Source organism: Babesia bigemina, assembly GCF_000981445.1.
Source record: "Babesia bigemina genome assembly Bbig001, chromosome : I".
Taxonomy (NCBI): domain Eukaryota; phylum Apicomplexa; class Aconoidasida; order Piroplasmida; family Babesiidae; genus Babesia; species Babesia bigemina.
The window spans coordinates 346,563-373,821 of NC_027216.1; the positions used below are offsets into that span (position 1 = coordinate 346,563).

Below are 27,259 nucleotides of genomic sequence, written 5' to 3' on the forward strand. Positions count from 1 at the left end.
TCAGTGAACGGTATCGTGACAATGACGCCTACTATTGGCCGTTTCACCTGCGTGGTTGACATAAGCATTTAACGTTGGTTCGAGCATTCGATTCTTTTTCAGCCTTCACATAATCACAGAGAATACAATGCAGGCTATGTTGCCGATTTACAATTTTTGTAGTTAATCTCTAAGCAATATCCGCCACGCTCGCGCTGACCAGTTTTAGTTATGAACCTATCGTTACGCAGAGTATATGACGTATGTAGCTCATATTCCACGCCTACATGTCACTACGTCCACGCACAAGCCATTCGTGTATTTATCGGGTTTTACAAACCTGGAAACTACGAGGGGAACATACGGGCCAAATAAGTCAGTGATCACTCACCATATCGTACGCCCAAGATTCCCATGCCGGGAGGTCTGCAAAAACTAGTTTGCGTTGCCCTAATGCCGCGGCGTATTCGCTGAAAATGATCGGGCAGGCCTCCAACGGAGCGAATCTGCGTACCACCGTATTCCGGGTCATGATGTGTGCATCCTTTCAGCTACCGTCCACATATACAGCCACATATACGCAACCAATCTATCATAAAGACCATTTTTATATGACGGGCACGACTCAACGTGCTAGTAAATTGTACTATGGCTACGCATGGCCCCAGCACCTCCGAAGTGGCCACAAATACATAGCGGTACAGTCCGAATGCATAATTCTAACCGAGTTTATTACTATCGCTATGCGGCTGAAAACAGAAAGTTGGAAAATGGCAAATCTCCATACTAAGCGCTATTCCATGTCACAAATCCGACGTGTGGACGCAACTAAATACAAAACACTCAAACGCAGCAATCAGCTACATTAGGTTTGTTGTAAACTGATGGGTGTTATAGTCAACAATCAGCTGAGACTTGACGTGTTGTCTGACTGAGCGTTATGCCTCGCGCGGCAAGGTGCTTATCTCTGCGTAAATAGACAAGTTACACACGCTTATATGATCAATAAATCCATTTTTGACATAAGAAGATAACAAAACTGTTGTACGGGCTCAGTTAGGGCTTTGGTTGTGTGTTACGGTACATCCCCATAGGAGGTGTCGTCGTGGAAACCACAGCGTATCTGGAAGCGCACCACTCTTTATCGGTCCCCTATCGTAAATACCAGCTTTGTCTCTACAGCGAAAACTAGGTATGTCCTGCTTGCCCGTTGGGATACGCTGAATTGTGCGGTGCCGGCCTCAGTCGCGTCGTCGTGCTGGGTTTTTTATCGGTATCGCCAGCGCCTGCGATTCAGTATATGCCATCTTAATTATACTGTAATCTACTGCATTAACGCTTTGCCAGGTGTTGTATAAAAATGGCAAAGTCGAAGAACCACACGAATCACAACCAGGTTAGTTGCGTACGTTGGTTTTTGGCATTTTCGCGTAGATTCGCAAGGCCCATCGTAACGGTATCAAGAAAGTGAGGATTCCCAGGAAGATTTCAACGAAGGGGGTACGTTTATTCACGGCCGTTTTTGCACAACTTCTCCATCGGTTGGCGGCTACAGCTCTGCGTTGTTTTCGCCGTCGAGGTGTTTTCTGGCTGCACTTAGTATGATGTTGTGCATTTCCGAGTCTCCTCGTTGTGAGAAGTTTACGATACCGCAGATGTGTCCCAAGTTCTTGCGCAACCAGAAGTTCTGCAAGAAGCACCTCTACACTCCTCAGGGTGAGGCGTCGAGCTGAAGGCGCCTTTGTCGCACCTGATGTCGGTGCCATGGCCGCTATTCCGCGCCAGGGTATAAACTAAAGCGGTATGGGCTACGAATAACAGCCGGCGCCATTTTGGCGCCGAAGTAATGAATCTGGATGGCATTGCTTAGGTGTGTTTTGAGTGACAACTGGCCCTAGTTCAGCTAGCTGTGACGGTGTTGGCTATGTTTCCATTTATAATGCATTGGCGTGCAAAATGTCTTCCATGATGATGAAATTTAAACTACCCGATATAGCGGCTATATGCCGCTGTCTGTCGACGCCGTTTCGCAATATTTCCGCCGGCTAGGTGTAGCGTTTGAGGAACTCTGCGACTTTTCGTCGAGAGTGCAAAATATAACGATTAGTGAGGCCGATTGGTAATATGGACCGGTCGGGATTCGAACCCGAGACCTTCCGCATGCAAAGCGGACGCGATACCCCTACGCCACCAGCCCCGCTGTGCGGGCCGCTTATTGTTGTACGAAGATCCGTTATCGTAAGTGCAATGTCATTCTTGTTATCGGGTTACGCTTTTTATGGCAACAAGGCGGGTGTCTTTGTCATGACAGATTATGGGTGATTTCAAGGTCACATTTCCCGGTGATGTCGTCGATAACCAGGCGGCTTCGCTGTTGCAGGGTCGGGGCACGTATGTCGACGACGGCAAGCTAAAATCGTCGTTCTTAGGGACTTTTAAAAAGGTAGGATACCTCCACAATATTGCAGTAGTTGCGTATTGAGGGGTGTGTATGGCCAACAGCCGTAAAAGGAGCACACATCGCTGTGTGATTCTGCGGCAGTCTTCGACCAAAAATGTGCTTACATCGCCCACAGCGGCGGATATTAATTATAGGTTGTAACGTATCTTTGCTGTTTCCGTTTGTCTCATTCTGTCTATAGGTGAGATTCGGATTCCAGACCTTCGATTGCCATATGGGATGTTGGCCGATTGTCTCTGCCACTTCTTTGCATTTGGCATTTCCTATGAATCATTTGAGCTGTTTTTGCGAGTGCTGTGTCATCATTTGGCTGTATGCTGTAACCGCCGTGATTTTTTGCACACTCCTGTTTTAGGTCGATAAGCTGGCTTATGTGGAGCCGCTGCATGGCAAATACTTCGCTCAAGTCGGTGATGTCGTCGTAGGGGTGGTTCAGAAGATTGGTGGAAACTGCTGGTACATCGACATAGGTTCATCAATGCGTGTACAGCTGTCGATCCTGCAGGTGAACACCGAGGAACTTGCAAACCGGCGGAAATTGGAAGAAGATGTCTACGAAATGCGGAATATTTTCGACATCGGCGATGTCATATCGTGCGAAGTACAGCGTGTGTCGGTATGTTAGGACGATTTGTATTATAATCAAATGCAGCAAAACGGCACTGTTTTGCTGCAGACGCGTACCAGCAAATATGGCCGGTTGAGCAATGGCATCTTGGTCAAAGTGAAACCGAACCTGATGCTACGCCAGAGCAGGCACATGCATGACCTCCCATTTGGAGCTAGCCTGATATTGGGATGCAATGGTTTGTGCTGATGCGCCATCTTTTCACGCGTGTTTAGGTTTCATATGGCTGTCGCCTTCGGATGAGCGTAATGACACCACTGTCAAGGCACAAATGTACTACGATATCTGCACGCTTCGCCGTATAATATTATATCTAGCTGGTCTAGGTATTCAAATCAGCTACACAATTATGTGTGACATCTTCGACTTTTTTAAACGGCATTGCCCCAGCGATAGCACTCTGTCGAAGGAGTACGCTGCGCAGTTGGTGGAGTTGTATCTATCCGAGAATAGCAAGTAGTTCTATGGTGCAATGCCACTTTACATAACGTTCGGCTAATTCTAGCTCAATTGTTTCATATTGATTGTCTGGAAGTGGGGCTGCGCTTCACGCCCATTTAGATGACTGGGCACAGGTGAGGCCTTTCTGCGTGCTTCAAAAGATAACGTTTTCACGTTACACAAGCACAAACCTACCAATGTGTTTTCCCACAGTTTGGAAATGTGTCCCTAGTACGAATTCATACCATGTTCATATTTTGGTTCAAATACTTGCTCAACGTGATACAGCACTGCTTGTTATTATTATGTTGTCGTATCCTATATTGTGCGATGTGGCTACGTGCCTTGAGCCGGTTCTCGGTTTGGCGTTGCTGCCGCCTCACGCTGAATTTGGTTGAGGGCTCCTCCCTTTCCTGTTGCCGAGCGCTACTGGTGCCATCCATGCGGGCACCCATTATGTTCTGCTATAAGGGCGATTCACAATGTAGTAATAATATACGGGAGTCACATACCCTATCACGTAGGGCATCTCTTAGAATCGTATTATAGTTGAACACCCTCCCTCTGATCTCCTTTACCAGTTCTTCGTACATCCGCAACTTGCGCGTCTCTATCTCCACCAGATTTACTTATTTACTCGTTTTCATTTCCAGACTAGTGATGCTATTCATCTGTAGCCTGTACCTATATTATGTCATGTTGGTTATATGCCTTGAGTTGCAGAGGGGTACTTCCTTCTAGGGCAGAGTGCCGCTGTGTGACCAAAGGTATCGTCCTGTCGACCATCCAAATCGAGAATTACTACGCCAAGTAATTGGTGACTATGGTGTGATAACTTGTTTGTCAATCACAGACTTTAATTGTCATACGTCACGTTGGTCGATCTGCTGGTTTGTGTCTTCAGTGAGAGCATTGCTTTGGGTAGAGTGTTGCAATTGTTATTGCCAGTCTAACGACATGTTCTTGTGTTGTCGTGGATTTTTGTAACTAGTGTGAACGGCCGTGGACCCGGTGAAGATTGTGCTGTGGAATTACATGTCACCACACCTTAGTTGTGCATTGTTTACCGCAGGCATCAGGAAGATGCAATTTGGAGGTTTGCATATCATTTCGCATTTTGAAACCTCTACAATGCCCTTAACACACGACAAAGAGCAATACGTGGTACCTAGAATGGGACTTCACTGACGCCCCCAATTTGGGTGAGCAACTGCTGCGGCGGTGCCTGAGCACGTTGGTCGACCTCTGGGAGTGGCGGCTAGACCGTGTGGCTTTCACCCTATATAGGCGAATCTCGGTGAATATTTGCCTATGTATGAGTTAATCTTCAGGGTGGTGGCATTTATTGTCAGCATCGTGATAAGCCTCGAAGTCGTAACCCCAGACTGCACCCCAGCAGAGCCCTTGAGGGGCGCCCCGCAAACATAGCTACCCACTCATTCGTAACCCCTAGAAGGTTGCAACGAGCGTGCACACAATACAATCTTACGTGAAGCATTGGCGTTCCTCTCGCTTAAAATCAGGTGAGTCTATTTTAATACTTATCATGCTGGCGCAGTAACTAGACGATACATCTGTCAGCGGTGAATACGACGTGTTTTGAGGGCGGCGAGCTTCAGGAACACGTTTCGAGAGCACACGTCGACGACAGTCTGTCTTTCGTTTGAACAAAAACCATTTAGCTATACATCCGTGGCCAATTATTTCGCATTATTACGTTTGAATCGGTTGATTGCGAGATGGCGGATTCTTCAGGGGACAAGCCAACCCACCTGGCAACGACTGTTTCTTTCGGTAAGGGTGAGGAAGGAAATGAAGGTATCTGTGGGACATACAAGGGTAGCACAAAAATAGAACATGAGGGCACTAACGAGGACGAAATGAGCTCACAAGGAGCTGCTACAAGACGCATACTCGCGTCAAAAGAAGCGGTTAAAAGAAGCATACTCGCGTCAAAAGAAGCGGTTAGAAGACGCAAACTCGAGTCAAAAGAAGCGGCTACAATAGGCTTACTCGAGTCAAAAGAAGCGGTTAGAAGCGTCCTACTCGCGTCGAAAGCAGCGTTTAGAGGCGGCCCATTCTCGTCACGAGACGCGTGTATGATGAACATAAGGGCGTCAAAAGAATCGGTTGGAAGACGCATACTCGCGTCAAAAGAAGCGGTTAGAAGACGCAAACTCGCGTCAAAAGAAGCGATTAGAAGACGCAAACTCGCGTCACAAGAAGAGGTTATAATAGACATACACGCGTCAAAAAAGGCGGTTATAAGAGACATACACGCGTCGAAAATAGCGGTTATAAGCGACATACTCGCGTCAAAAGAAGCGGTTAGAAGACGCAAACTCGCGTCACAAGAAGAGGTTATAATAGACATACACGCGTCAAAAAAGGCGGTTATAAGAGACATACACGCGTCGAAAATAGCGGTTATAAGCGACATATTCGCGTCGAAAGATGCGATTATAGGCGACATACACGCGTCACTAGCAGCGGGTATAAGAGACATACTCGCGTCACAAGCAGCGGCAACAAGCGGCACACTCGCGCCACAAGCAGCGGGTATAAGAGACATATTCCCGTCACTAGCAGCTGTTGCACCCCCCCCATTCATTCCACAAGTGCCTGTTGCACGCCGTGAATCCTTGCCACAAGAGGCTGTTGCAGGCGCCACACCCTCATCAGAAATAGCGGGTGCAAGCGGCAAACGTCCACACGCAGAGGTAACAAGAGGCATACTCGCGTCAAACGAAGCGGTTAGAGGCGACACAATCTCGCCAGAAGCAGCGGGTAGCGGCGCCGGCAAAGATGATTCAGAAGCAGGATATAAGGATAAATGTCGTAAAACTTTGCGTAAATTCCGGAAGCCTATAAAGAAACGTTTCCGTTTTCGTAGTGAGTATGACCGCAACTCTAGCAGCACTTCTGAGAGTTGCGGTAGTAGAAATATGGAACAGGTTATCATTGACACTGCCAACTATGCCGAAGACATAAGCACTTTTGTCAAGCATATTGCGGAGAATCTAGACCGGCTGATTCATTTTGGACCTCCCCCCCAAAAGCACCATTCAGAACGTGACAAAAACGACAATGCGCGTGAAGACGTGGAACAGAGTTCAAACGACACGTTCAGTGCAGGCAGTGAGGATGGTACAGAGGATCTTCCGCCTGAAGACCATAATTCTGAGAGTGAAGGAGGCTTGTAAATAGCTCTTTGTACCCGCGGGAATCGCCACGTGAAGGTGGCAGCGTGGGCACGAACTATTCGACAGCCTGGATGAAGAAAAGACGGGGACGACGTTCACGCAGTGCTTCCTACCCTCCTTGTGCACTTCACCCTTGCTGTACACGCTTACATCCAGTAATAACAAGCGCATATCACCTAAGCAGCAACTAGAAAGTAATGTATTACATGAAAGCGTCGGTTTATTTGTTTATGCTCTGGTCTGGCGATCGCTAAAGTCGGCAGCACGACAACGCCTTGTAAGATTCTAAAGAAACGTTTCCGTTTTCGTAGTGAGTATGACCGCAACTCTAGCAGCACTTCTGAGAGTTGCGGTAGTAGAAATATGGAACAGGTTATCATTGACACTGCCAAATATGCCGAAGACATAAGCACTTTTGTCAAGCATATTGCGGAGAATCTAGACCGGCTGATTCATTTTGGACCTCCCCCCCAAAAGCACCATTCAGAACGTGACAAAAACGACAATGCGCGTGAAGACGTGGAACAGAGTTCAAACGACACGTTCAGTGCAGGCAGTGAGGATGGTACAGAGGATCTTCCGCCTGAAGACCATAATTCTGAGAGTGAAGGAGGCTTGTAAATAGCTCTTTGCACCCGCGGGAATCGCCACGTGAAGGTGGCAGCGTGGGCACGAACTATTCGACAGCCTGGATGAAGAAAAGACGGGGACGACGTTCACGCAGTGCTTCCTACCCTCCTTGTGCACTTCACCCTTGCTGTACACGCTTACATCCAGTAATAACAAGCGCATATCACCTAAGCAGCAACTAGAAAGTAATGTAATACATGAATGCGTCGGTTTATTTGTTTATGCTCTGGTCTGGCGATCGCTAAAGTCGGCAGCACGACAACGCCTTGTAAGATTCGGTGACGCGTCCGCCAGATGAATGTACGGAATGCGAATGATTGTTTGAGTACCCACGTGATGTGATATGTCGTGTCTCTTGAGGAATCGGTATGAATCTACTGCATCTTAATCCTACACCGTGGTTCACACAGACCGTTGTTAGACCATTAGCGTGGTATATGGGTGCGGCGGAAACGTGGCAGCCTGAACTGGAAGCATGACCTTCAATTGAAATCCAAATGAGCTCACATTGGTATGGGCAAACGATATATGGGAATGTGTACAACTGCGGTTCAGGAATCCCGCCGTGGAAGATTGCGTCAAATTTCGAGATTCCCTCAGGCTTTATAGAATGTCGCATTGGAGCTGCAATGTTCCGCAATTAACACCTACTAGTAGAGCCGTACGATTAGTTTACAAACCAACAAACTATTCCCCCAAGAATACACATGAAGGACGCACACACACACGAGATCGTACGCATACACACAGCAGTACCAAACATAATTGTGCACTAGATTCTGCAGCAACAGCCGATCACCGCTGATATGATGCCTGATTTAAAGGGAAGGCGACCAACGGTGCCATCATCTGAGGTTGTTACATGCCAAGAAACATTAGGAATCGCAGTTGCCGCAATCACCTAAAGCACAACACAATTACGATACGCACGTTAGACAGTAGAAGAATCGTCTGACTCCGTCGCCGAATGATTGCGAGGTCGATCAACAGCGTGTAACGCGCGACTCCATAAGCGCCGCAACACACCACTCGCAACCACTTGCAACCAATTGCAACATTGTTGAAATATCTACACATTGTCACACATTGATTCAACACGCAGAGCTACTGTATACGCCTTTTTGGCCCAAACATATGCACGTCTATCACTCGCGCTTTACATAGTACATGCCACGCTATTTGTCTAGAACTGGCTGCGATACGGCACTTTTGGCATGAGTGCAGTGCCCGAAATTGACTATTTTGTGCGTTGACGGATTTGCAGATTGTGATAAATTACTGGTGTATTGGAAGGCAAAGGCATTTGGGTTGTCCGTCTCCTCGATTAGGACACAGGTGCTTCAATACGCTTTCTGTCTTATATACTGTTCTGCAGACAGCGTAACAACACATGTTTATAGAGGTCACCTTATCAGAAGAATCTTTGCAAAATGGAATTGCATTCGTTGATTGCGGCTCCTCGCAACCTGAAGGAGGGAATTGACTGGTTGATGGCCTTGAAGGGAGATGATGCTAAAAGAAACGTAGCAGCATTGTGTGCCGCACTCTTCAGTTCCCTGGCAGACAAAACTGTTGACAAGATGGAGATGCCAGCCCTCGAAGAAGTTAAACATGTTACTAAAGTTCCTGGATCAACCGGAGCTTGCGAACCAGTGGTTCGTAGGAGGGCTGGTTAAACGGTGCAACGACCTTATTAATAAATCACCTGGAGGGTTAGCTAAGTACTTTCGGGTTGTTGACGAATCCGATGAGAACGTCGTAAAGGGCAAGGGCATCACTGCTGGAGCCATTGTGGAGAACCTTGACAAAGTTGTTCATGGTACCGAGATATTCTTGGATGATATTAAAAGCCCAGGCGAATACGAGTCTGCTTACAGTCCAGAGGCTGCGTGGAGTAAATCATGTACCCAAAAGCCGGAAGATTGCGCAGCTGTCTTCGTGGGTATTGCGCCCATGTTACGGGCAAGCATATCATCTTTGAATGCTGCTGTGTTTGCTGCGAAATTGAGATTGCCGCCGTTTATTGCTTGTAAGCGTATGCAGCAGTTGACACAAGCATTGGGTTACGTAGAGCCACAACGCCGCGCTGGCATGAGTGGGTTTGATGTCCCCAAAGCGTTGAGAGGTCTATATTTACGAACACTGATAACGCTATGCGACTTCACAGGATTCTGGGCTTTCTGTGGATCGAATAATCCTGATTTGGGAGCTGGTAAACATGGAAACTATCCGGTATCGGAAGTTGATTTTGACGTTAACATGAAGCCCATAGACGCTTCCATGAAGATAGGATTCCGCTGACCGTCTAGCACATACACTGCGCTCGGGTCGGGTAACATGTATTATCCCGGTACGCCCACAGTATCTGATTTAGGAGCGGCTATTCCACTTTGATGGGCTACATGTCATGTTTATTCGGCTTGTCGTAGGGCCTATTCTCACACCGCTTATTAAGTATGTGTTGATATAAGTGTAAATCCCCTACGCCTATTGTTGTAAACTGCTAATCGGTTAAACTAATAAGTACAGCAGTAAGCAATGCCGTGGACGTATTTATAAGCTTATTCGTGGCCGTAGTGCAGGATTCCGCCCGGCAATCCGCCCATATCGGTAAATAGTGGGAATGTTTGACAAGCCATCCGTATGTCTGAGGAAGACCATCGTCATCGTGCATATCGGAATGACTAATCAAAACCATCTTGCGTGAGAGACATTAGGCATCTGAACCACGTAGACGGCGGAGTATCTCAAATGGGCAGTTCGAACCAAGTGCCGAGTTTCAATACGCCAATCCATCCGACGTGGAACACGAAACCCAGGCTACTATGACTGTGAATAGTCACATTGCCCAGAAAGGGTGGATACCATCACGGATTGGACGCCTGATATTCGTAATCAGCACGACGTTGAGCTGGCAGTTTATATAAATGGCGCGAAGGTAGTGAGACGAGTTAGCGGCAGCGGCTGACATGGTCAAACATGTCCAGATACGATGCCATACAACCTGAAACAAAGATTAGTATATTCCTGTGTATATGCTTATATTGTGGACGCTGGCATCATCTTTGCTCGTTTGTTATTGCACGGTGAGGCATTTTCTTATAGGCTCTCTTCGCCCTTATGATCCAGTTTTGTGGGCGGGGATGGTATTTCCACTAGACGCTCGATTACTTCTCGGTCAAATCCTTCCACTTAAGAATATGGCCGCCATGCAACAAATCGATTGTGGCATCCAATACCGTAAACAGCGTTCTAGTAGCACAAGCATCGTGCAAGTTCGATGTCGTTGGATGCATCACATTTAAAAAGTTTCATGTCCCGAGCGAGGTCAAATTCAAAGCAACTGATGATATGTAGTCATGTTCCACGCTAACACATATAAAAGATACTTTTACGGCATATGTATGAAGTGAGGAGGGGTCTTGAAAAATTGGACTCGTCGGGAATCGAACCCGAGATCTTTCGCATGCGAAGCGAACGTGATACCACTACACCACAAGCCCGTGTCACAGGGGGCCATTTTAATTATCGACCTGCGCAATTTCGAGTAAGCTAGGTCGAAACGCTGTGAAGCGCGCCTTACAATGCTCGGCAACGCAGCGTCGCACACATTGAGTATTTTGGGATGGCATCCAGGAGAGGCGGTAATGTGACAGCGACGACGAAGACGATATATTACCATAGCGCAATTGGTACACACCGTCTTCATCCGCGTCCGCTCAAAAACATCCTCTATCCCTACTATTGGCAGTACAAACCTGTATACCGTGCCCGTAATCCACGTACTCCTCGTATGTGTCACACATTACCGCACACAACGCTCAGAGTACTACTGGCCAAGCATAGACAAGTACCCATGGCATTCACATCAGAAACGCTTTCCCAAGCCGGAGGACATAACTATAAGCATATTTTCCGATTTTGCGCGGCGTGAGCCCCAAATTCGCACGTTATTCGAAACGCTGCATCCGCTGCCTCTCCACGGAGTCAACTGCCTACTGTGGAAAACCGATCGCCGCAGCGCCAACGAGAACTATCGCAATGTACATAACGACGGTCATTCGGATAGTTCGTGCTCAAGCACCGATACAGGCCGGGTCGTGAGCGTGAATGGGAAGTTTTACGTCACCGACATGGTCACCAGGAACAACCTGTGCTACATGGTAAAACACGTACAATTCAAGGTGCGAAACACTATCACCCAGCACGTCACATGCTACGCAGCTGCGACCCTTCAAGGCCAGGGTATTAGCGGACCTATATGCAGTCGGAGAGGCGAACGGAGGCAGATGCGATGTAGCGACGGCAACACTGCTACGACAAAATGTGAGCCCAGTCGGATCCGTCAGAGGCGAATGGCGATGGTCGCCTCCGTACAAGACCGGTAAAGGCGCGGATGGAGATGCGGCCGATGTGGAAAGGCTGAGTGTAGAAAATCCGTATCTCTACATTTACGGACTCAAGGAATACGCCGCCACTACAACATGATAAGTATAACCAATTCAAATGAGCAGTTCGCGTCTATTTATAGTAATTTAGCTGCCGTTTTTTGCCTCATGTCTCCGCCGCGCAGTCGGTCGGCCTGTCACACACACAGGAGGTCACGGCTCACGACCAGAACGTATGGTTAAACCCGCACCAAAGCGTCTGCGGATTCAATATACACACATCGCATCAAAGCGGTTCGCGGGTGCTATTCCCATCCAGAGTATCTCTTTACTGGTGCACTCTTCGCTTCCAAGGGTGGAGCGAATCGCGGCAGAGCCAGAGCAAACGCGAACGCCATGGCGCAACAGGAGGTGCTCAGCGCTTCGCAGCGCAACCTGCTTAGCAGAGCCACCTCGGCGACCTCGGAGCCCACGCCGGGGTATGTGTACAAGGACATCACCGACATGGTCCTGCGAGACCCTGCTATACTGCCGACCGTGGAGGATTATCTGCTGCAAAAGCTAGCGCGGAATGAACCATACATAAAGTTCAAATGCCTGAAATTGCTGAAAAACCTGTGCGCCCGGCTACCGCACGAGTTCAACAGGAACAAGGTGTGTCATTGTCACGCCGTCATCGAAGCGCGTACGTACAAGGCTCCTTACAGCGAACACAACGGTGACTACCTATGTCAGATGGTCCGAAACGAGGTGGAAGACCTCCTAAAGGTGATATATGGACAGCAGAACGCGTCGGCCGCTGGCGGTGTGCCGCCTAGTATCCCTCCTCAAAACCGCATGATCGGCTTTGGGAACATGCCAATGTCCCAGTCTTCAGCTAACAATCAATTCGGGAGCACAAATCCTGCAAATCAAAACTACTCCCTTCCGAACACGTATTCCGTGGGCTACGGTAATCAGGGCGGTATTGCTAGCACTGGCTTCGGCAACACGGCCTACGGTAATCAGGGCGGTATTGCTAGCAGCGGCGTGGGTAATATGGGATTTGGCAACACCGCCGTGGGCAGCCCAGCATACGGTAATGCCGGTGCCGGTCGCAAAATGGAGGGGTTCGGTAATTTCAAATCGAAGACGCCTGTAAACAAGTCCACGAGCAACCAGGCTTTCAAGGTAATCTCCGATGTCGCCAATAGGTTCATTCCAACTTCCATAATGGACAAGATAGAACGCGTCAGTTCGGCATTCACGTCGACGACGTTGGATCAGATCGAGAGGCACGTCACGTCGGCCTTTGACAAACGCAAAAGCACGATGCAAGAACCGTACGCAGGCAGCTTCGCAAACACCCATCGACCCGTCCCAGCGTTCGTCCAGCCAAGTTTCAACACCCAGCCGGAACGTACCTTGTTGCCGTCGCTCATACCCGATGCGCACGCGCAGCACAGCACGGTGGAGGACGTATCGGGCGAGATTGAGTCGAAGCTCGTGAAGGACATTCTCACGTTCAGCGGTATCAAGGTCTCGCCGTCGCAGCAGATAATCGACGACTTCCTCATGCAACTGAAGGACGCCAACGTCCGTTATGTGGTGGATGAACTCTTACGGAGCATCAACAACAGGGCGAACAGGTGGCAACTGCAGCTGAGGATTCTTTGCATCTTCGAGGCGCTGATCGTGCGCGCGAATATGGCGGACGATGTCATCAGCCATCTCGCCACCGAGCTGCAGCCCATCCTGGTCAAATGCCGCGAGGAGAGCCAGCTGAAAAACAAGGCATACAGGGTGATGCAACTGCTGAATAGCGCGGCGAATGTGCCTCCGAGAGATGTCAACCTGATCAGTACCACGAGCCCTACCGAACGGAAAAGTCCTACTGCGGGCGAGGGCGTAAATACTAGCAGCGCATCAGAGTTGGACCTGTTCGCCAGTGACGTTGTGAAAGCGGATGACAACAATCAGAACGAGCCCCTGAGGAGCATCCCCAGCGACTTCACAAACCCCGCCTTCGATCTTTTGGACAGCTTCACCCCCGTCAGCAGCATCCGCACACCTCAGGAGTCTCAGGCGAGCAACGCGCCTAAAACCACTATTGCCGACGACATTTTGGATTTCGAGAATCTCGCCATAAGTACTGCAAAGAATCGCACATCCACTCCTGAACACGACCTCTTTGCCGCGCTCGACACAGTGGCCTTCCAACCGCAGGCTCGCGGCACAAACGATCTTCTCTGACGCAAAATAAGTGTAACGTAATTGTTGCTTTTAGCGATATATAAAGGGCCTGTGCGAGTAAGGTTTAGGTGTCATCGCAGCCCGCGACTGCGAGGCGGCGCGTGAGACCACCGGGAGGAGCAGCGATGGGAAATCAACCGAGCAGCGCCCAGGGGGATGGAAAGTACGACCCCAATGCCCTATTTGCGCGCGATGAGTCGCTCCAGCCTGAGGAGGAAACGTATTTCATGAACCATATGGTCAACGGATGCGAAACACACATCGTGTTCGCAGACGGCAGCTCTCTGCCGTGCTCCGTGATCTACGACCTGGCAGAAGACTGCCTACACCTACAGGTTGACGACAAGCGGCGGGTGATAGCGCTGAGTGATGTCGAAGAGATCCTCGGCGTTGATAACGTCGAGGGGCTGAGCAACGTCGACAAGGCATTGATAATAGACGCGCATATCGTGGCCTTCCGGCTAAGCAGCACCAAGAAGGCCATCCTTCTGCGTTTCAACGACCTCAAGGAGAGCAAGGGGTTCTACCATTTCCTCAAGGAGATCATCCAGGAGAACGCAGAGAAGGCGCCCAATCCGGAGCTTCTCGGAGCGGATGAGACAGCCGAGGAGGAGGAGCCGAATGAATGGTCCCAGACTATCATATTCTAGACCACCCCGTCAGTGCCGATATCGGAAAACCCACGTATTTGCCCCGCCACAGTAGGCCGCCGCTGACCGCTAGCGCGGCAGCAGTCACGTTAGGCGGATTAAAAGTTTCATAGCGCATATACGAGATGCCACGCTTGTCACACGAGTTTAATTCTATACCAATGTAGCGCAAAATCCCTTGCGGGACCCTCACTCTATGAACGATGCCTCGCTGCCGGTGCAGAATCTAATGCATGGACAACGAAATACGCCGCAGCACCGAACGCGTCACAATAAGATAACAAACACTGCTACAAACTTGTCGAATTGCGCAAGTGTAAAAGGCCGCCGGCCATGGATATGGCCGGCCCAAGCCCTGGACTGAAAACAACGAACTGCGCTCCCCTGGCGTAAACCGTATGATTAGCAACAGAGTTAGAACCTCAGCTTCTTCCTGAGGAAGAGTGCATCCTTGGAGATCTTTCCGTCGGCAGGGTCGGGGTTGTTCAGGGTCTCCTCGAGCACCGCCTTCAATGCCTTGCGAGCCTCCTTGCGCGTGGCCTGGTTCTCCATCTGCTCGTCGGTCACCAGGGTCTTGGGGTCGATGCGGCCGGTGACGGTGTAGCGGGTGGGCATAAGGTGGTTCACGTTGATGTACTTCACGAAGGGCTTGATGCGCATACGCTTCTGCATCTTCTCCTTGCTCATGTTGCGGGTGACCTTGAGCGGGTGCTTGTCGACACCCGCCACCAAACAGTTAGCGTACGGGCGGCGCTTGCTCGGGCTCTCGTTGCAGTGGACGATGATGCCCTTGCGGCCCGCACGACGGCCTGCGAGCACGACTACAATGCGGCCTGGTTTCATAAGCTTGGCCATCCTGCAACAGAAGTTAGGAGCCACAACAACAATGTGTAATTATCAGCGGTTTGCGTGCAGGGCGCGGCTCAGTCAGAGGCGAGGCACGCACGCACGTAACCCACGCAACCGGTGTATACACCACGTCCAACCCACCTGCTGAAGCGTTTGCGGGAAGCTTTCCGATGGATTCCGATGTATAGGTTTCGCCGTAAAAGTAGAAAAAGGCGATACTGCGTGAAATGACGGCAGGCCCTGCGGTTTCCGGGAAACCGGCGCCGCGCGACCCACCCACCACGCCAGGGTCGGTAATGGGGAAGCACAGCAGGTGCCAGAGAGCCCATTATTTCTCACAAGACATCCGAACTGGTGGTTATTTGAGGCTATAGCATCTAGTAAAGTGCCAAAAAGTGGTCACAGCCGCCGCCTAAAATCGTGGCTGCGGGCCACGCCGACCAACAGAGCCGCAGCCCGTTTGGGGGCAGCAAAACTCGATAAAAGCCGCTCACAACAGCGACATAAGTACGTCGGGCGCGATGTGCTCGATTGGGACTAAATTATAATAAGTATTGGGCCCTTAAGGTCCATTGTCACTCCTCGCAAAACTCGATCGCCGCAGTTTTCGCCAGGCCATCGGAGCGATACACACCATCCAACGTTCCTAGGCGCTGGAACCGACCGTAACAGTCGTCGCATAGGTAACACGGGATTTGAGGCAGCGCCAGACTGTTGAACACGGACTTGTCGGCTTCCCTGAGCTCGCAGATGTGGCACTGCACGGAGCGCCGGCGTGGCATGAAGACGCATACGGGGTAGCAGGGCTCGTATGGACAGTCGCGCACGCGGTCGAATGCTCGTACAGCCGTTATCATCATCCTGTGCTCGCAGTCTCCGTGGTGCAGCAGGTACCCAGGAATATACACTGGCAGCTCCATATGATACAGAATTGCATCGCTCTGCTCGATACACTCGCTCGTGTGTAGTGCGCCCGGTTTGAACTGCTGATAGAAGTGCAAAAGGGGCTCTGAGTAGTCGCACGCGTCTCCACGGAGGTCGGGGAACAGCTGGCCATTCAACATAAAACAGGAGCCGCGCACCTCGAGGTCGACGCCCACTGGGCGGATCTCGGCGGGGCAGCGGAACGCGTCGCGCAGGTCGGCGAGGCTTTGTGACGCCAGTATGTCGTATTCGCGCAGTTTGTGGCCTCTGACACCATGATAAAGAGTAACTGTCACTATCAGCTCGTCATCCGCAGCCATGATGAGAGCCGATCGGCTCTGCTCCTCGAGGTAGCGTTCGGTGGCGCTTTGGTGTAACAACGGCGCGCTCGATTGATTTTGTGGGCCCGTAAGGATCAGCGGCCGTGTTGTCTCTAGCTCATGTGGCATGTTGCGATACGCATACCGTCGCTCGCCAATAACCAACTGGTAGCTATCGAGGGTGACAATATCCGCGAACAACTTGTGTAGCCGTTTCTCCGACCAAACATTGCTATCTTCGTCGACGGTTATGTCTAAACGCTTACGGGCGTTCTGGCCCTGTTCCCTCCGTATCTTCGCCATGTGGCGCAAGTTCATGTTGGCGGCATCCCAAATGACCTCTGTAATCGTCGGTGTGCGGATAGGTTGCGATAAGTAGCGCTTCAACGATGTTTCCGTCCGCAACTGGCACAGCTGCGTGAGGCAGGCAGAGGTAACTCCTTTCATCTGTCTTTTCAAGCGCGATTTCTTGATGTCGATGGACTTCTGCCGCAGCGCATCCAGTCGCTCTATCACCTGGCGATATTCATCCTTGAACGCAAACAGGTCAACATGGCTTGTCGGCAAATCCTTCTTAAGGTCACAATCAAGGATCACCGTTGGCTGCAGCTCAGGCGGCAGGGGCCGAGGCGCCAGTACCGATACTGAACCTACGCCCGTCCGACGGTGCTTCGGGGCTGGGTAGAGTGAGCTTGACAACTCCAGGGCAGCTTCATGGTCGGATTCGTAGTGGCAGTAGGGAGGTCGAGTGCATCTCCGCTCGCCGTCTACGATTATGATGCTCGATAGGTCAAACAGCTCACAAATGTCGAAGTGCGGAACGCGCTGGAATTGAGGCCCAGATTGGCTCCAGGCCATCCTGTCGAGGGGTCATAATGCGATTTTAAAGAACGAAGTGAACTATCACTATAAACGTAGGCGCGGAAGTAGTTACAACGTTACATATGAACACCCTGCGGCACCTTGGCCCAGTAAGATGTGTAACAAAAAACTGGAAGCAGGCCTATTATGTCTTGTAAAACTGTGCACTCGTTAATTCTGTACGCTTGAAGGTGCAAACGATACATTGGCGCGTGCCCTCCCGCCGGCAGGGTGGAAGGCGCCTACACCACGACACCCGGGATAACCACCTACTACCGACTTCACTCGCGTCCCAGACAGCGCCAAAGTAACACAAGCGTGTACACACTTACTTGGCGCTACTCAGCCGTCACTATGTGAACAGGTGCTGTGGAATCTTGTCGGCGACATTGTGGAGGCCTGCCGGAGAATCCGCTCTTATTGTTGTTACGTCTCACACATACAGCAAACAACACATGATACTGTTTGAGATACTTGGTCATAGCCGGCTACAGTGCCTCAACAGGGCCAATTTTTGGATCGGTCTGGGAAACTGTGTCGGTAATGTCAGCCCGTACGCTGTGGCAGTGTACACCTGTAATAGACCACTCCAATGCGCCGCTGCACTATCAACGCGTCCTGTGAGAGAGCTCTCCGGCGCTATCAGGTCAATCGCAACTTCGGCTGTGCGATGTGATAACTCGATGGAGGAGCTCGGTATGTGCTGCCTACAAGCGCGCCATATGATCGCAGGCCCGCCCATAAAGCGGCCTCTACGCTACCTAGATATGAAGACATTCCGGATGTTTCTGAAGCAACAGAAGATACGGGACATAGAAAATGAGAAGAGAGCCATAGCACAAGCGCATGCCAAGCCACCTCCAGGTACGATGCGTTAACCACCTTAGCGTCACCGTAGACGAGCAGCAGCTCATACCATAAACGGAATATAGATATGTCTAGCAACTGGATAGACTTGACCGATATAGTTGTGCAGAAGGATGGGGCATCTTGGAGTTCCTTAATGCAGCAGGTATCACGGAAGGAGCTGAGCTCATAGCTGAATCGTTCCAATCGTGGAACGAATTCATCAGCAGCACTATGGAGGTCAGGCGGATAATACGGCAACTCATATCCCGTAGGAGCTCTATGCGAACAGCAGCATGACCAACAAACAGCGGCGCACCATCTTCAAGCATATCACGTTCGTCGAGTGCGTGGGAAAACACATGGTAACTGCAGGTTATACAACCACGGCATGTGGCCGCTTGGCAAATACGATGACTATATTAGTACCTTTCAGGTGGGGTTGGTGATGAGCAGACTCATCTGGAGTAGGCCAAACCGCTAGCAAACGAGGGTATGCCGTGGGAGTCAGAGGACGACGCTGAGCTCCTGCGGCTTGCCGAGTTCTACGACGCCGAATACGGGGACCCCTGGTTGTACTTGTCGTGGGAGATGCAGCGCACGCCGGAGGATGTCCAAGAGCGGTACATCCAGTTGGTAACTATTCCCAAGTACCGCAGCGACACCTGCGAAATCGCAGTTACCAAGGCGCACAAACCGCTGCTCATGAATAGAAAGTTCAAGCTGGATCCGCCGTTTTTGTACATAATTCCGTCAAAAGAGAACTTCCCACTCACGCCCGTGTACCGCAATCTCGAAGACCGCACGCCTGTTGAGCCCAAGGAGACATTTTCAAAAAAGTTCCAGGTGTACAGGCGGCCCGAGTGTTTTAAGAACTAATCGCAAACTAATTTATTGCCCACAAATCTTCCTGGACCGCGTTCACGCTGGCAATGAAAGGCTTCGAGGCCAAGAGTGCAGCGGGGTAGCCGCAAATCACACATGCCCTCGACAGGTACTCGTTGTATGCCGATACGCTACGCTCATCCACTCGCCTTTCGAATTCCCTGTGCAGGCGTTTTAGCTCTAACAGATCAGCTCCGCTCAGCAAACTGCGAAGCGTTGTAGCCACGCAGGAACGATGAAATGCGTGCGCGCAGGGAAATACGATGAAATGACCTGTATGCAGTGGGTGAGAGCATGACATGCAGTTTCTGTCCACGGGCAGGCTAACGCAGCGGCGAGAAGCCATCTCAATTTCCGACTTGGTCTCGGCGATGCATGCGCAGAGGTGGTCAACCTCCTGGCGACGCTCCTCCAGGTCGGATTCATACTCGGCCACAGACCTCGAGATGATGCTGCTCAGGTCGCCCAATTTCGTGTCTTCTGGGAGCAGGTGCAAAAGGTCGTGCACTTGTAGCAGTCCGTTTGACGTGTCAATGATGGAGCCCAAAGATGCCTCGCCATTGCGGGAAGACTGGAGCAGAATGTAGCGCCAGAGACGGCAACGGGTAAATTCGTCTGACGGCCTCATTGCGCACTGTTTCGCCAATTCCATATTGTTCTGGGAAAGCGCCATTTCCAGCGCATCCTCGTTCATGCCGCATAAACTTTGCAAGACAATAAAGGGCACAGACCACCGGCTGTCCGTTGACGATTTGACCTTTAGATAGCGAAGTGCTATAGCGAGGTCAATGTGGCGGAAATCTACCAGATTCTTGTTGAGTACTTCCAACAAGGGCTCCTCAGTCTCCAAGTTAGCTAAAAGAAGGATGTAGCAGCACCACAGCAGCGAACGCTTCGACTCCTCGTGCGCAGTTTCGTTGGAAAAAAGCAGCCGTTCCACCATGCCCAAGGAGTGGCGCAGGTAACGCTCATTTCGCATCATCAGCGGCAAAAGGGCAATGGGGAGCAGTATCACCGGGTCCAGCTTGCTGAACGAGGCCTGCTCAAACAACGCTGGGGCGTCCATGAACATCAGCGGGGCAAACCTCAGCACCAAAGCGTCTCGCTTATCGCTGGGAGGCATCTTAATGAGCTCCCTCAATGCCCCTTCAACGTTGCCACTGTTAATCATGTAGTAGACCACGTTTGACGAATCGCGGCGGATACGGGCGAAATCCACACACTCGTCCCCGCAGCCCATAACGGTCTGCAGCAGAAAGTTGATCGAGGGTGCCAGCTCATCAATGTGCGCCAGCGACCCTATGGTGGAAAACAGCTTTCGCCGGTACTCCTCACACCGAGTTGCCAGGGCACCAGTGTCAATGCCCGACACGCCGCGGCTCGCCTGCAGGGTGAGGAAGACGTCCCGGTAACGGTACCCGAGCATTTCGATAATCCATACTGTGAGGATGATGAAACGCGGATTGTACCGGTACCAATTGCGCTGCTGCAGTTTCATGGTGATGTACTCCACAACCGCTTCCTCCTGGTGCTTTTTTAGAAAGTTGAGACAAATGTTCTCAAAGTTAGGGTAGCTAGCCTCCACCTGTCCATACATACGCGCCGACTCAAGGTATTTCCCACGTTCGTACAAGTCATAAGCGCTTTTAAGTAGTACGTTGTCGCGTTGCCCTGAGGTCTTACAGCTGGAAAGGGCGTTGGCGATGTCACCCTTGAACAAATAGTGCTTCCACGCATCTTCGGACTCCGCGCTGACACTGACCTCGAACATGCCTTCGGTGGCATGGAGCCACACTTCACCCGTCAAACGGTCGCGCAACAGCCAGTGCACCTTGCCAAATGCGCCGTGAGGTAATGGCAGCGTGCCAACTTGTTTACCGACTATGGTGTTCACCACGCCTATGGTGTCGTCGTATAGAAGGAGCAGCGAATCACGGACCACCACAACGCTTCTAGGCACCTGGATGGCGGGGCGGCGCAAGAAGGTCCTCACATGTCGCAACTTGGTCTCTTGCAGTGATGAAAGAGGATGTTGTGGCGTCATAATATAGGTTATCACGCTGGGCGGGAACTTCAAACAACTTGAAGCGTCGTCTGCCACACGATACGGGACGTTCACGAATACTATCCCCGTAGCATTCGCCCAGAATAAGTCGTGGCTCCCGTCACTACGCTCGGAGACGATGATATCCCCGATTGGTCCAGCCAGCGGCACCTCGTATCGCAACGCATTGGCACCCGTCTTCGAGTACTTCGAAAAGGTGTCATCGAACGACGTGCCTCCAAAGAACTCGTAGAGGCAACGTGTGGACGAAGCCACCAACACATGACAGCGTCCGCCGCGATACACCACGGGAATAATGCCTATGTCGAGTACTGGCTCCCCATCCGGTAACTTATACTGCGTGCGAAAGGCAAAGCTCGCTTGGCGGTAGTTAATGCGCCCCTCAAGCAGGCTGCCGCGCTGGGTGCCTAGTAGGAACGATCCAGTGAAGTCCTCACTTGTCGCCTCCGTGAAACAAGCAGAGCGCACGAAGCACCCGTTTAAACTTGTTAGCGATACCAGGTCAGGGCTTTGAAAGTTGGAGTACCAGTGGTGTCCGGATGCGAGGCATGCGATACAGTGGAAGGATTTCGTGTCTACGAACAGTCGTTGCACCTCAGAAGCAGCCCCTACTTAGCGATGAGGAAATACATGCGATACATTTGACGTACCTTGTGCCTTGGGGCGCAAAGTCACACATTCAGCCGACGTATGGGTTGATCTGGAATCCTGAGTTGAACTTGATGGGCAGGTGTAGCGCAGAATCCGACCATCCTGCAGACCAAACCACACCGACTTATTAGAGACGGTGAGGGAGCTGACTTGGCGTTGATTTACAGCTTTGAAGCCCCGTGGCTCCGCATAAACCTTAACAGGCATCCTGCTGGTACGTCATGTTATAACAGCAAAAACAGATACAGCCACAAAGCGCTACACTGCCCTCCCAGGCAAGCTACATTTTACATTATAACCTTATAGTTGTCATTTCATCAGGCGGCGCAATAAACGCCCTTATCTGTGTGTCATAAGTACCGCCGTTCGATACCCCTCATTCTATGCTACGAAGCAACGGCTTGCGATCGTCACCCACGCCCCTTGCTAATAATATTGATGTTTTAATTAGTATCTAAGACTTATATGCGTCCTTGTACCGAAATGTGTGACTGCCGTTGCAGTGTCTCATCCACACACACGCATAGAATCTTGCATCACGGGATAAAGGCAGCTTAAAAATTGTTTACATTGACCATGTAAAACATGTCTACCACACCATCGAAATTGTTGCCAATAGCATCGGATCGATGGCCTGGCCTGTGTGGAGAATTTATAGAGAAACTGTTGAATTTAGGCGTAGAAACTGGCGCCATCATCGCAACCAAGAATCCCAACAGAGTCTATCTAAAGAAGGGGCTTCTCAATGCCACTCGTGGGAGATCTCTCACGCATTTCGTGAGGTTCCTGGGACCTACGGAAAAACAACACTTAAAGACAATGATACACATGGAATGCCCAGTCATCTGCCCCAATCGGAAGGTGTAGGTCTTATCTCTATTTTGCGCTGCACAACGATATCCAGCATGATACCCCCGGTAGAATCGATGCCAAATAATGTTATGAAGTCGGCCAAAAAATTGCGAAACTTCTTCGGAGTGCCCGAGGCACAGATATGCCGTGGATGCATCAAACGTGTCAGATGCAGGAGGTACCAACAAGTAAGTCTGAAGAAGCAATTGTTCCATTTAATCTTGCGGGAGATATAGATGCACATGTTTGTGTGTTATTTGTAATTTGTGCAAGTGTATCCAGCTGTTCTGTTCCTGCTCGAATTCTTAGTTATCGCTTGAAGCATAGCTTCTGTAACCGTTTTCATGCCAGGTACAAATCGAGTGGCATTCACGCTTACAATGTAATTTCGCGTAACCGTGGCTGGAGGCTCGGGAAAAACACTGGTGCCAAAACATCCGCATGTCTGTGTATATTCCACGCAGGTAGAGAGGGATCTTCCTGATCTCAGTGACGTTACCGCCGTTCTCATTGGAGTCTATTCCATTTGCAAAATATACATGCAAGGTTCGGATTTAGTGGTGCCACAATCATCACTTAAGGAGATTTCCTCGGTTTCATCTGTTATGGATGCACTGTTACATTATCTTCGAGCGTCACCACAGCGTATAGATGTAAGTATTATCCGCATTAAGCTTATATAAGTGGCAGTATGAGCAATTAGGCGGCGAAAAGGCCGAGCGGTTGGTTCAAAAACACGCGAAATTTAAGGAGGCAAAGCGGCTTGAGATATTGAAGCAAAAGGTTAGTTGGGTGACTAGGTATGCATTACTGCAGTGTTGAACTACGTTGTGTTTAAGGCATATTGCTAAGCACGATCACACAAATCGAACGTTAGAGATTGCGCGGCCGTCTTCACTGTTTACAGGTTTTCAACATGCCAGCTGGCTTTGGGGCAATGCCATCTGCTAAGACTTACATGGCAAGCTTCCAACGAGATCTATACAACAAACTTAACAAAATCAACACCAAAGGGAAAGAAGACGACTCGTTGTGGGTGGAGGATCACGGAGACACCACGTTAGACTGTGATCGGGGCGAAGATTTTCTTGAAGGATTACACAAATTAAATGCAGTCAAAAATTCATTAACCCGAGTTTTACAGTCTCCAGATGTTACACAACCTGAGAAAATCCATCAGTTACATCCACAATGTACAAATTTTAGAATGAATTATGAGACTCCAATCGGTACAGACGTCGACCTTTTGCGATACGATATGGTTAGCGATAAGTTTATTGAGGGTATAAAAGTGAACGCTAAAGGAAGGGTTGTTGTGGACCTGGACAGCCATGTACCAGCAATTGGGAGTGATGACACGGATTTAACACCCGGAATTGAATCTTACCGTGCAGTTACGGCACGAAAGGCAGGCAACTATTTGTCACTTATGAACAAGATACGCTCCCATGCGGTGGGCTTGCCTTTTTTGAAAAAAGTGCAGTACAACTACCAATGCCAGAGTTCTGGCAGCAAAGATAGCCTGGGACGTGTTAGCGATCAAGAAGAACGGGAGGCGCTTTCAGAGCTCGCTATAGCACTCCACTCACACGAATCGTGACAAATGAGCATATAAAAGTGGCAGCCGTCACGCTACTTACAATGTCAAACCCATTATAATGTAGTTCAACTTGTATACAAGGCTGCACATTCAGCTCCGGTTGGCCATTACTCGATTGACATGCCTGATATATAGGGTGATATATGGTGGCAGAATGTCACTCCTTTTCCGCCTTGGGTACCGGTTTTCGGTATGCGCCACCTAGTTACCAGTTATCTCGGACGTCACTCGTATAAACACTGCTCGAGCATTGCCGTTTATCACCATACCACTTGTGATGGCAAGCGGGCGATACAGAGCTCAAAAACGCAAACTTCACATCGATACGCGGTAACACCATCACTGCATGTTCTGCACCAAATGTCAGGATGTTGATTCATGAAAGTTAATAAGACCAAATATTAAGCTGTCAAGTCATACTAGGTCTAAGCATCAAGATGCTGTGCACCTAACGGGGCCGTGTATTTTCGCAACTGCTATGCTAACAAGCTACGCCAAGCGTTATTGATATCTCGTTCGCCCAAGGGGTTGTGGAGGAGTGCTCAGCTTTGTTAATGAACTTTCCGTTGCCACATGGAGTCGGGTATGCAGACATTTAGTTGTATGGAGCTGCATGAACGCAGGTCTAATTGCGTCACGAGCTCGATTCGCGAGACGCCCATAGTTGTTTTTGACGCCAGTGCAGTGGACGAAGACCGTATCCACAAAGCTTGCTAAAACTGCATTTCAAAAACTTGGAGTGTTTCGTGAGTGGTGAAGAGATGCCAACCCACTGGTGCTGCGGGCTCAGAATCAACGCGTGGCGGCTTATCCAGCTATTGTATGCTCTACTCAGTAGAAAGCCCAGAAGCCAGCGAGGTCGTAGAGCACGTTCAATACATCTTTGTTCACATCGCTCAACGCACTGCGTATATCTGAACTACGCACCTTACCACGCTTTGGTTGCCCCTCGTAACCCAGAGTTTCCAAAACACTTATCAAACTGTGCTCCTGAATAGAAGCCGGTCCTTCCATAAATGCATCTGCAGCCGCATCAATCAAACAACGCAGGCCTGCATACAACATAGGTGCAATGCCTACGAGAACCACTGCGCAAACTTCTGGGTCATGCGTGCACGAGGAAGCCCACGTCGCCTGTAAGCTGTAGGTACGATTATAGCGGCGTGTCCTTTTAATGTAGTCCAAGAACTTCTCGGTACTATGAACAACTTTACCAAGGTTCTTTGCGATGGTTTCAGGTTCAATACTCTGAGTCTGTAAGACATTCTCGTAATCACTTATGGCAATATCCTTAAATGCCCTGTCGAAAAAACCGAGGTTGCTATCCATAGCCACATTGTATCGTGTCAACAGCTCCTTTACATATGGATGGTGGTGAACCTCCAGTTGCATCAGGAACTCCTTTGAAACGCTTTTTACATCCTAAAGATCTCGCATCTCCATCTTGTCAACAGTTTTGTCTGCCAGGGAACTGATGAGTGCGGCACCCAATGCTGCTACGTTTCTTTTAGCACCATCTCCCCTCACGGCCACCAACCAGTCAATGGCTTCCTTCACGTTGCGAGGGACATTGGTCAACGAATTGTATACCATTTTGAAGGGTTAGTTAAATTACGCAATTATTGTAATGAAATCGTGTGAATATCGTGCCTATCTACTAATTGCGTCGCGAAGATCCCGCGTATGTAATAGGAACACTGAATGGAGGTAATGTCGTAATAGCGGGGAAGGACAAGACAAGTGTTGTTGCCTTCTAATACATATGCGCTTTAGCACGGTATGCGAATTCTTCTTAATGCGAACGAGGCAGACCTAGGCAAAGCAACGGCGACCCAAGTGCCGTATCGCAGCCAGTTCTAGACAATAAGCGTGGCATGTACTATGTAAAGCGCGAGTGATAGACGTGCATAAGTTTTAGCCAAAAAGGGCGTATACAGTAGCTCTGCATGTTGAATCAATGTGTCACAATGTGTAGATATTTCAACAATGTTGCAAGTGGTGTGTTGCTGCGCTTATGGAGTCGCGCGTTACACGCTGTTGATCGACCTCGCAATCATTCGGTGACGGAGTCAGACGATTCTTCTACTGTCTAACGTGCGTATCGTAATTGTTTTGTGCTTTAGGTGATTGCGGCAACTGCGATTCCTAAGGTTTCTTGGCATGTAACAACTTCAGACGATGGCACCGTTGGTCGCCTTCCCTATAAATCAGGCATCATATCAGCGGTGATCGGCGGTTGCTGCAGAGTCTAGTGCACAATTAGTTTAGGTACTGCTGTGTGTATGCGTACGATCTTGTGTGTATGTGCGTCCTTCACATGTGTATTCTTGGGGGAATAGTTTGTTGGTTTGTAACCTAATCGTACGGCTCTACTAGTAGGTGTTAATTGCGGAACATTGCAGCTCCTATGCGACGTTCTATAAAGCCTGAGGGAATCTCGAAATTTGACGCAATCTTCCACGGCGGGATTCCTGAACCGCAGTTGTACACATTGACATATATCGTTTGCCCATACCAATGTGAGCTCATTTGGATTTCAATTGAAGGTCATGCTTCCAGTTCAGGCTGCCACGTTTCCGCCGCACCCATATACCACGCTAATGGTCTAACAACGGTCTGTGTGAACCACGGTGTAGGATTAAGATGCAGTAGATTCATACCGATTCCTCAAGAGACACGACATATCACATCACGTGGGTACTCAAACAATCATTCGCATTCCGTACATTCATCTGGCGGACGCGTCACCGAATCTTACAAGGCGTTGTCGTGCTGCCGACTTTAGCGATCGCCA

The 27,259-nt window shown here is 49.9% G+C and overlaps 17 protein-coding genes across 17 annotated transcripts; 12 read left to right on the forward strand and 5 right to left on the reverse strand.

The window, feature by feature from the left end:
* Nucleotides 1-1,339: 1,339 nt before the first annotated feature.
* On the forward strand, nucleotides 1,340-1,712 carry BBBOND_0101400 (ribosomal L29e protein family protein, putative; the record flags this gene model as incomplete). The annotated part of the gene is made up of 3 exons (XM_012910543.1): nucleotides 1,340-1,375; nucleotides 1,414-1,479; nucleotides 1,635-1,712. 3 exons carry the CDS (start codon nucleotides 1,340-1,342, stop codon nucleotides 1,710-1,712), a joined length of 180 nt encoding a protein of 59 aa, XP_012765997.1.
* A 391-nt stretch (nucleotides 1,713-2,103) lies between these two features.
* On the forward strand, nucleotides 2,104-2,461 carry BBBOND_0101410 (hypothetical protein; the record flags this gene model as incomplete). Its single annotated transcript, XM_012910544.1, has 2 exons — nucleotides 2,104-2,217; nucleotides 2,360-2,461. 2 exons carry the CDS (start codon nucleotides 2,104-2,106, stop codon nucleotides 2,459-2,461), a joined length of 216 nt encoding a protein of 71 aa, XP_012765998.1.
* Nucleotides 2,462-2,659: 198 nt separating this feature from the next.
* BBBOND_0101420 (Exosome complex exonuclease RRP4) lies at nucleotides 2,660-3,528 on the forward strand (the record flags this gene model as incomplete). Its single annotated transcript, XM_012910545.1, has 4 exons — nucleotides 2,660-2,752; nucleotides 2,796-3,056; nucleotides 3,093-3,246; nucleotides 3,284-3,528. 4 exons carry the CDS (start codon nucleotides 2,660-2,662, stop codon nucleotides 3,526-3,528), a joined length of 753 nt encoding a protein of 250 aa, XP_012765999.1.
* A 220-nt stretch (nucleotides 3,529-3,748) lies between these two features.
* Nucleotides 3,749-3,964, reverse strand: BBBOND_0101430 (hypothetical protein; the record flags this gene model as incomplete). Its single annotated transcript, XM_012910546.1, has 1 exon — nucleotides 3,749-3,964. The coding sequence occupies one exon, from the start codon at nucleotides 3,962-3,964 to the stop codon at nucleotides 3,749-3,751; it is 216 nt and encodes a 71-aa protein (XP_012766000.1).
* A 1,284-nt stretch (nucleotides 3,965-5,248) lies between these two features.
* On the forward strand, nucleotides 5,249-6,712 carry BBBOND_0101440 (hypothetical protein; the record flags this gene model as incomplete). The annotated part of the gene is made up of 1 exon (XM_012910547.1): nucleotides 5,249-6,712. One exon carries the CDS (start codon nucleotides 5,249-5,251, stop codon nucleotides 6,710-6,712), a length of 1,464 nt encoding a protein of 487 aa, XP_012766001.1.
* Nucleotides 6,713-7,075: 363 nt separating this feature from the next.
* BBBOND_0101450 (hypothetical protein) lies at nucleotides 7,076-7,333 on the forward strand (the record flags this gene model as incomplete). Its single annotated transcript, XM_012910548.1, has 1 exon — nucleotides 7,076-7,333. The coding sequence occupies one exon, from the start codon at nucleotides 7,076-7,078 to the stop codon at nucleotides 7,331-7,333; it is 258 nt and encodes an 85-aa protein (XP_012766002.1).
* A 1,620-nt stretch (nucleotides 7,334-8,953) lies between these two features.
* BBBOND_0101460 (hypothetical protein) lies at nucleotides 8,954-9,643 on the forward strand (the record flags this gene model as incomplete). Its single annotated transcript, XM_012910549.1, has 1 exon — nucleotides 8,954-9,643. The coding sequence occupies one exon, from the start codon at nucleotides 8,954-8,956 to the stop codon at nucleotides 9,641-9,643; it is 690 nt and encodes a 229-aa protein (XP_012766003.1).
* A 1,324-nt stretch (nucleotides 9,644-10,967) lies between these two features.
* On the forward strand, nucleotides 10,968-11,830 carry BBBOND_0101470 (hypothetical protein, conserved; the record flags this gene model as incomplete). The annotated part of the gene is made up of 3 exons (XM_012910550.1): nucleotides 10,968-11,133; nucleotides 11,168-11,526; nucleotides 11,567-11,830. The coding sequence occupies 3 exons, from the start codon at nucleotides 10,968-10,970 to the stop codon at nucleotides 11,828-11,830; spliced, it is 789 nt and encodes a 262-aa protein (XP_012766004.1).
* A 296-nt stretch (nucleotides 11,831-12,126) lies between these two features.
* BBBOND_0101480 (hypothetical protein, conserved) lies at nucleotides 12,127-13,962 on the forward strand (the record flags this gene model as incomplete). The annotated part of the gene is made up of 1 exon (XM_012910551.1): nucleotides 12,127-13,962. One exon carries the CDS (start codon nucleotides 12,127-12,129, stop codon nucleotides 13,960-13,962), a length of 1,836 nt encoding a protein of 611 aa, XP_012766005.1.
* Nucleotides 13,963-14,087: 125 nt separating this feature from the next.
* On the forward strand, nucleotides 14,088-14,612 carry BBBOND_0101490 (hypothetical protein, conserved; the record flags this gene model as incomplete). The annotated part of the gene is made up of 1 exon (XM_012910552.1): nucleotides 14,088-14,612. The coding sequence occupies one exon, from the start codon at nucleotides 14,088-14,090 to the stop codon at nucleotides 14,610-14,612; it is 525 nt and encodes a 174-aa protein (XP_012766006.1).
* Nucleotides 14,613-15,026: 414 nt separating this feature from the next.
* BBBOND_0101500 (ribosomal L27e protein family protein, putative) lies at nucleotides 15,027-15,467 on the reverse strand (the record flags this gene model as incomplete). Its single annotated transcript, XM_012910553.1, has 1 exon — nucleotides 15,027-15,467. The coding sequence occupies one exon, from the start codon at nucleotides 15,465-15,467 to the stop codon at nucleotides 15,027-15,029; it is 441 nt and encodes a 146-aa protein (XP_012766007.1).
* A 569-nt stretch (nucleotides 15,468-16,036) lies between these two features.
* On the reverse strand, nucleotides 16,037-17,563 carry BBBOND_0101510 (snRNA-activating protein complex; the record flags this gene model as incomplete). The annotated part of the gene is made up of 1 exon (XM_012910554.1): nucleotides 16,037-17,563. The coding sequence occupies one exon, from the start codon at nucleotides 17,561-17,563 to the stop codon at nucleotides 16,037-16,039; it is 1,527 nt and encodes a 508-aa protein (XP_012766008.1).
* Nucleotides 17,564-18,021: 458 nt separating this feature from the next.
* Nucleotides 18,022-19,291, forward strand: BBBOND_0101520 (hypothetical protein, conserved; the record flags this gene model as incomplete). The annotated part of the gene is made up of 5 exons (XM_012910555.1): nucleotides 18,022-18,430; nucleotides 18,543-18,652; nucleotides 18,688-18,749; nucleotides 18,788-18,848; nucleotides 18,884-19,291. The coding sequence occupies 5 exons, from the start codon at nucleotides 18,022-18,024 to the stop codon at nucleotides 19,289-19,291; spliced, it is 1,050 nt and encodes a 349-aa protein (XP_012766009.1).
* Nucleotides 19,292-19,298: 7 nt separating this feature from the next.
* Nucleotides 19,299-22,220, reverse strand: BBBOND_0101530 (Pep3/Vps18/deep orange family protein, putative; the record flags this gene model as incomplete). The annotated part of the gene is made up of 2 exons (XM_012910556.1): nucleotides 19,299-21,970; nucleotides 22,013-22,220. 2 exons carry the CDS (start codon nucleotides 22,218-22,220, stop codon nucleotides 19,299-19,301), a joined length of 2,880 nt encoding a protein of 959 aa, XP_012766010.1.
* Nucleotides 22,221-22,598: 378 nt separating this feature from the next.
* Nucleotides 22,599-22,880, forward strand: BBBOND_0101540 (hypothetical protein; the record flags this gene model as incomplete). The annotated part of the gene is made up of 1 exon (XM_012910557.1): nucleotides 22,599-22,880. One exon carries the CDS (start codon nucleotides 22,599-22,601, stop codon nucleotides 22,878-22,880), a length of 282 nt encoding a protein of 93 aa, XP_012766011.1.
* A 38-nt stretch (nucleotides 22,881-22,918) lies between these two features.
* On the forward strand, nucleotides 22,919-24,465 carry BBBOND_0101550 (hypothetical protein, conserved; the record flags this gene model as incomplete). The annotated part of the gene is made up of 4 exons (XM_012910558.1): nucleotides 22,919-23,053; nucleotides 23,330-23,518; nucleotides 23,556-23,648; nucleotides 23,773-24,465. 4 exons carry the CDS (start codon nucleotides 22,919-22,921, stop codon nucleotides 24,463-24,465), a joined length of 1,110 nt encoding a protein of 369 aa, XP_012766012.1.
* An 831-nt stretch (nucleotides 24,466-25,296) lies between these two features.
* BBBOND_0101560 (hypothetical protein) lies at nucleotides 25,297-25,857 on the reverse strand (the record flags this gene model as incomplete). Its single annotated transcript, XM_012910559.1, has 1 exon — nucleotides 25,297-25,857. One exon carries the CDS (start codon nucleotides 25,855-25,857, stop codon nucleotides 25,297-25,299), a length of 561 nt encoding a protein of 186 aa, XP_012766013.1.
* Nucleotides 25,858-27,259: the final 1,402 nt, after the last annotated feature.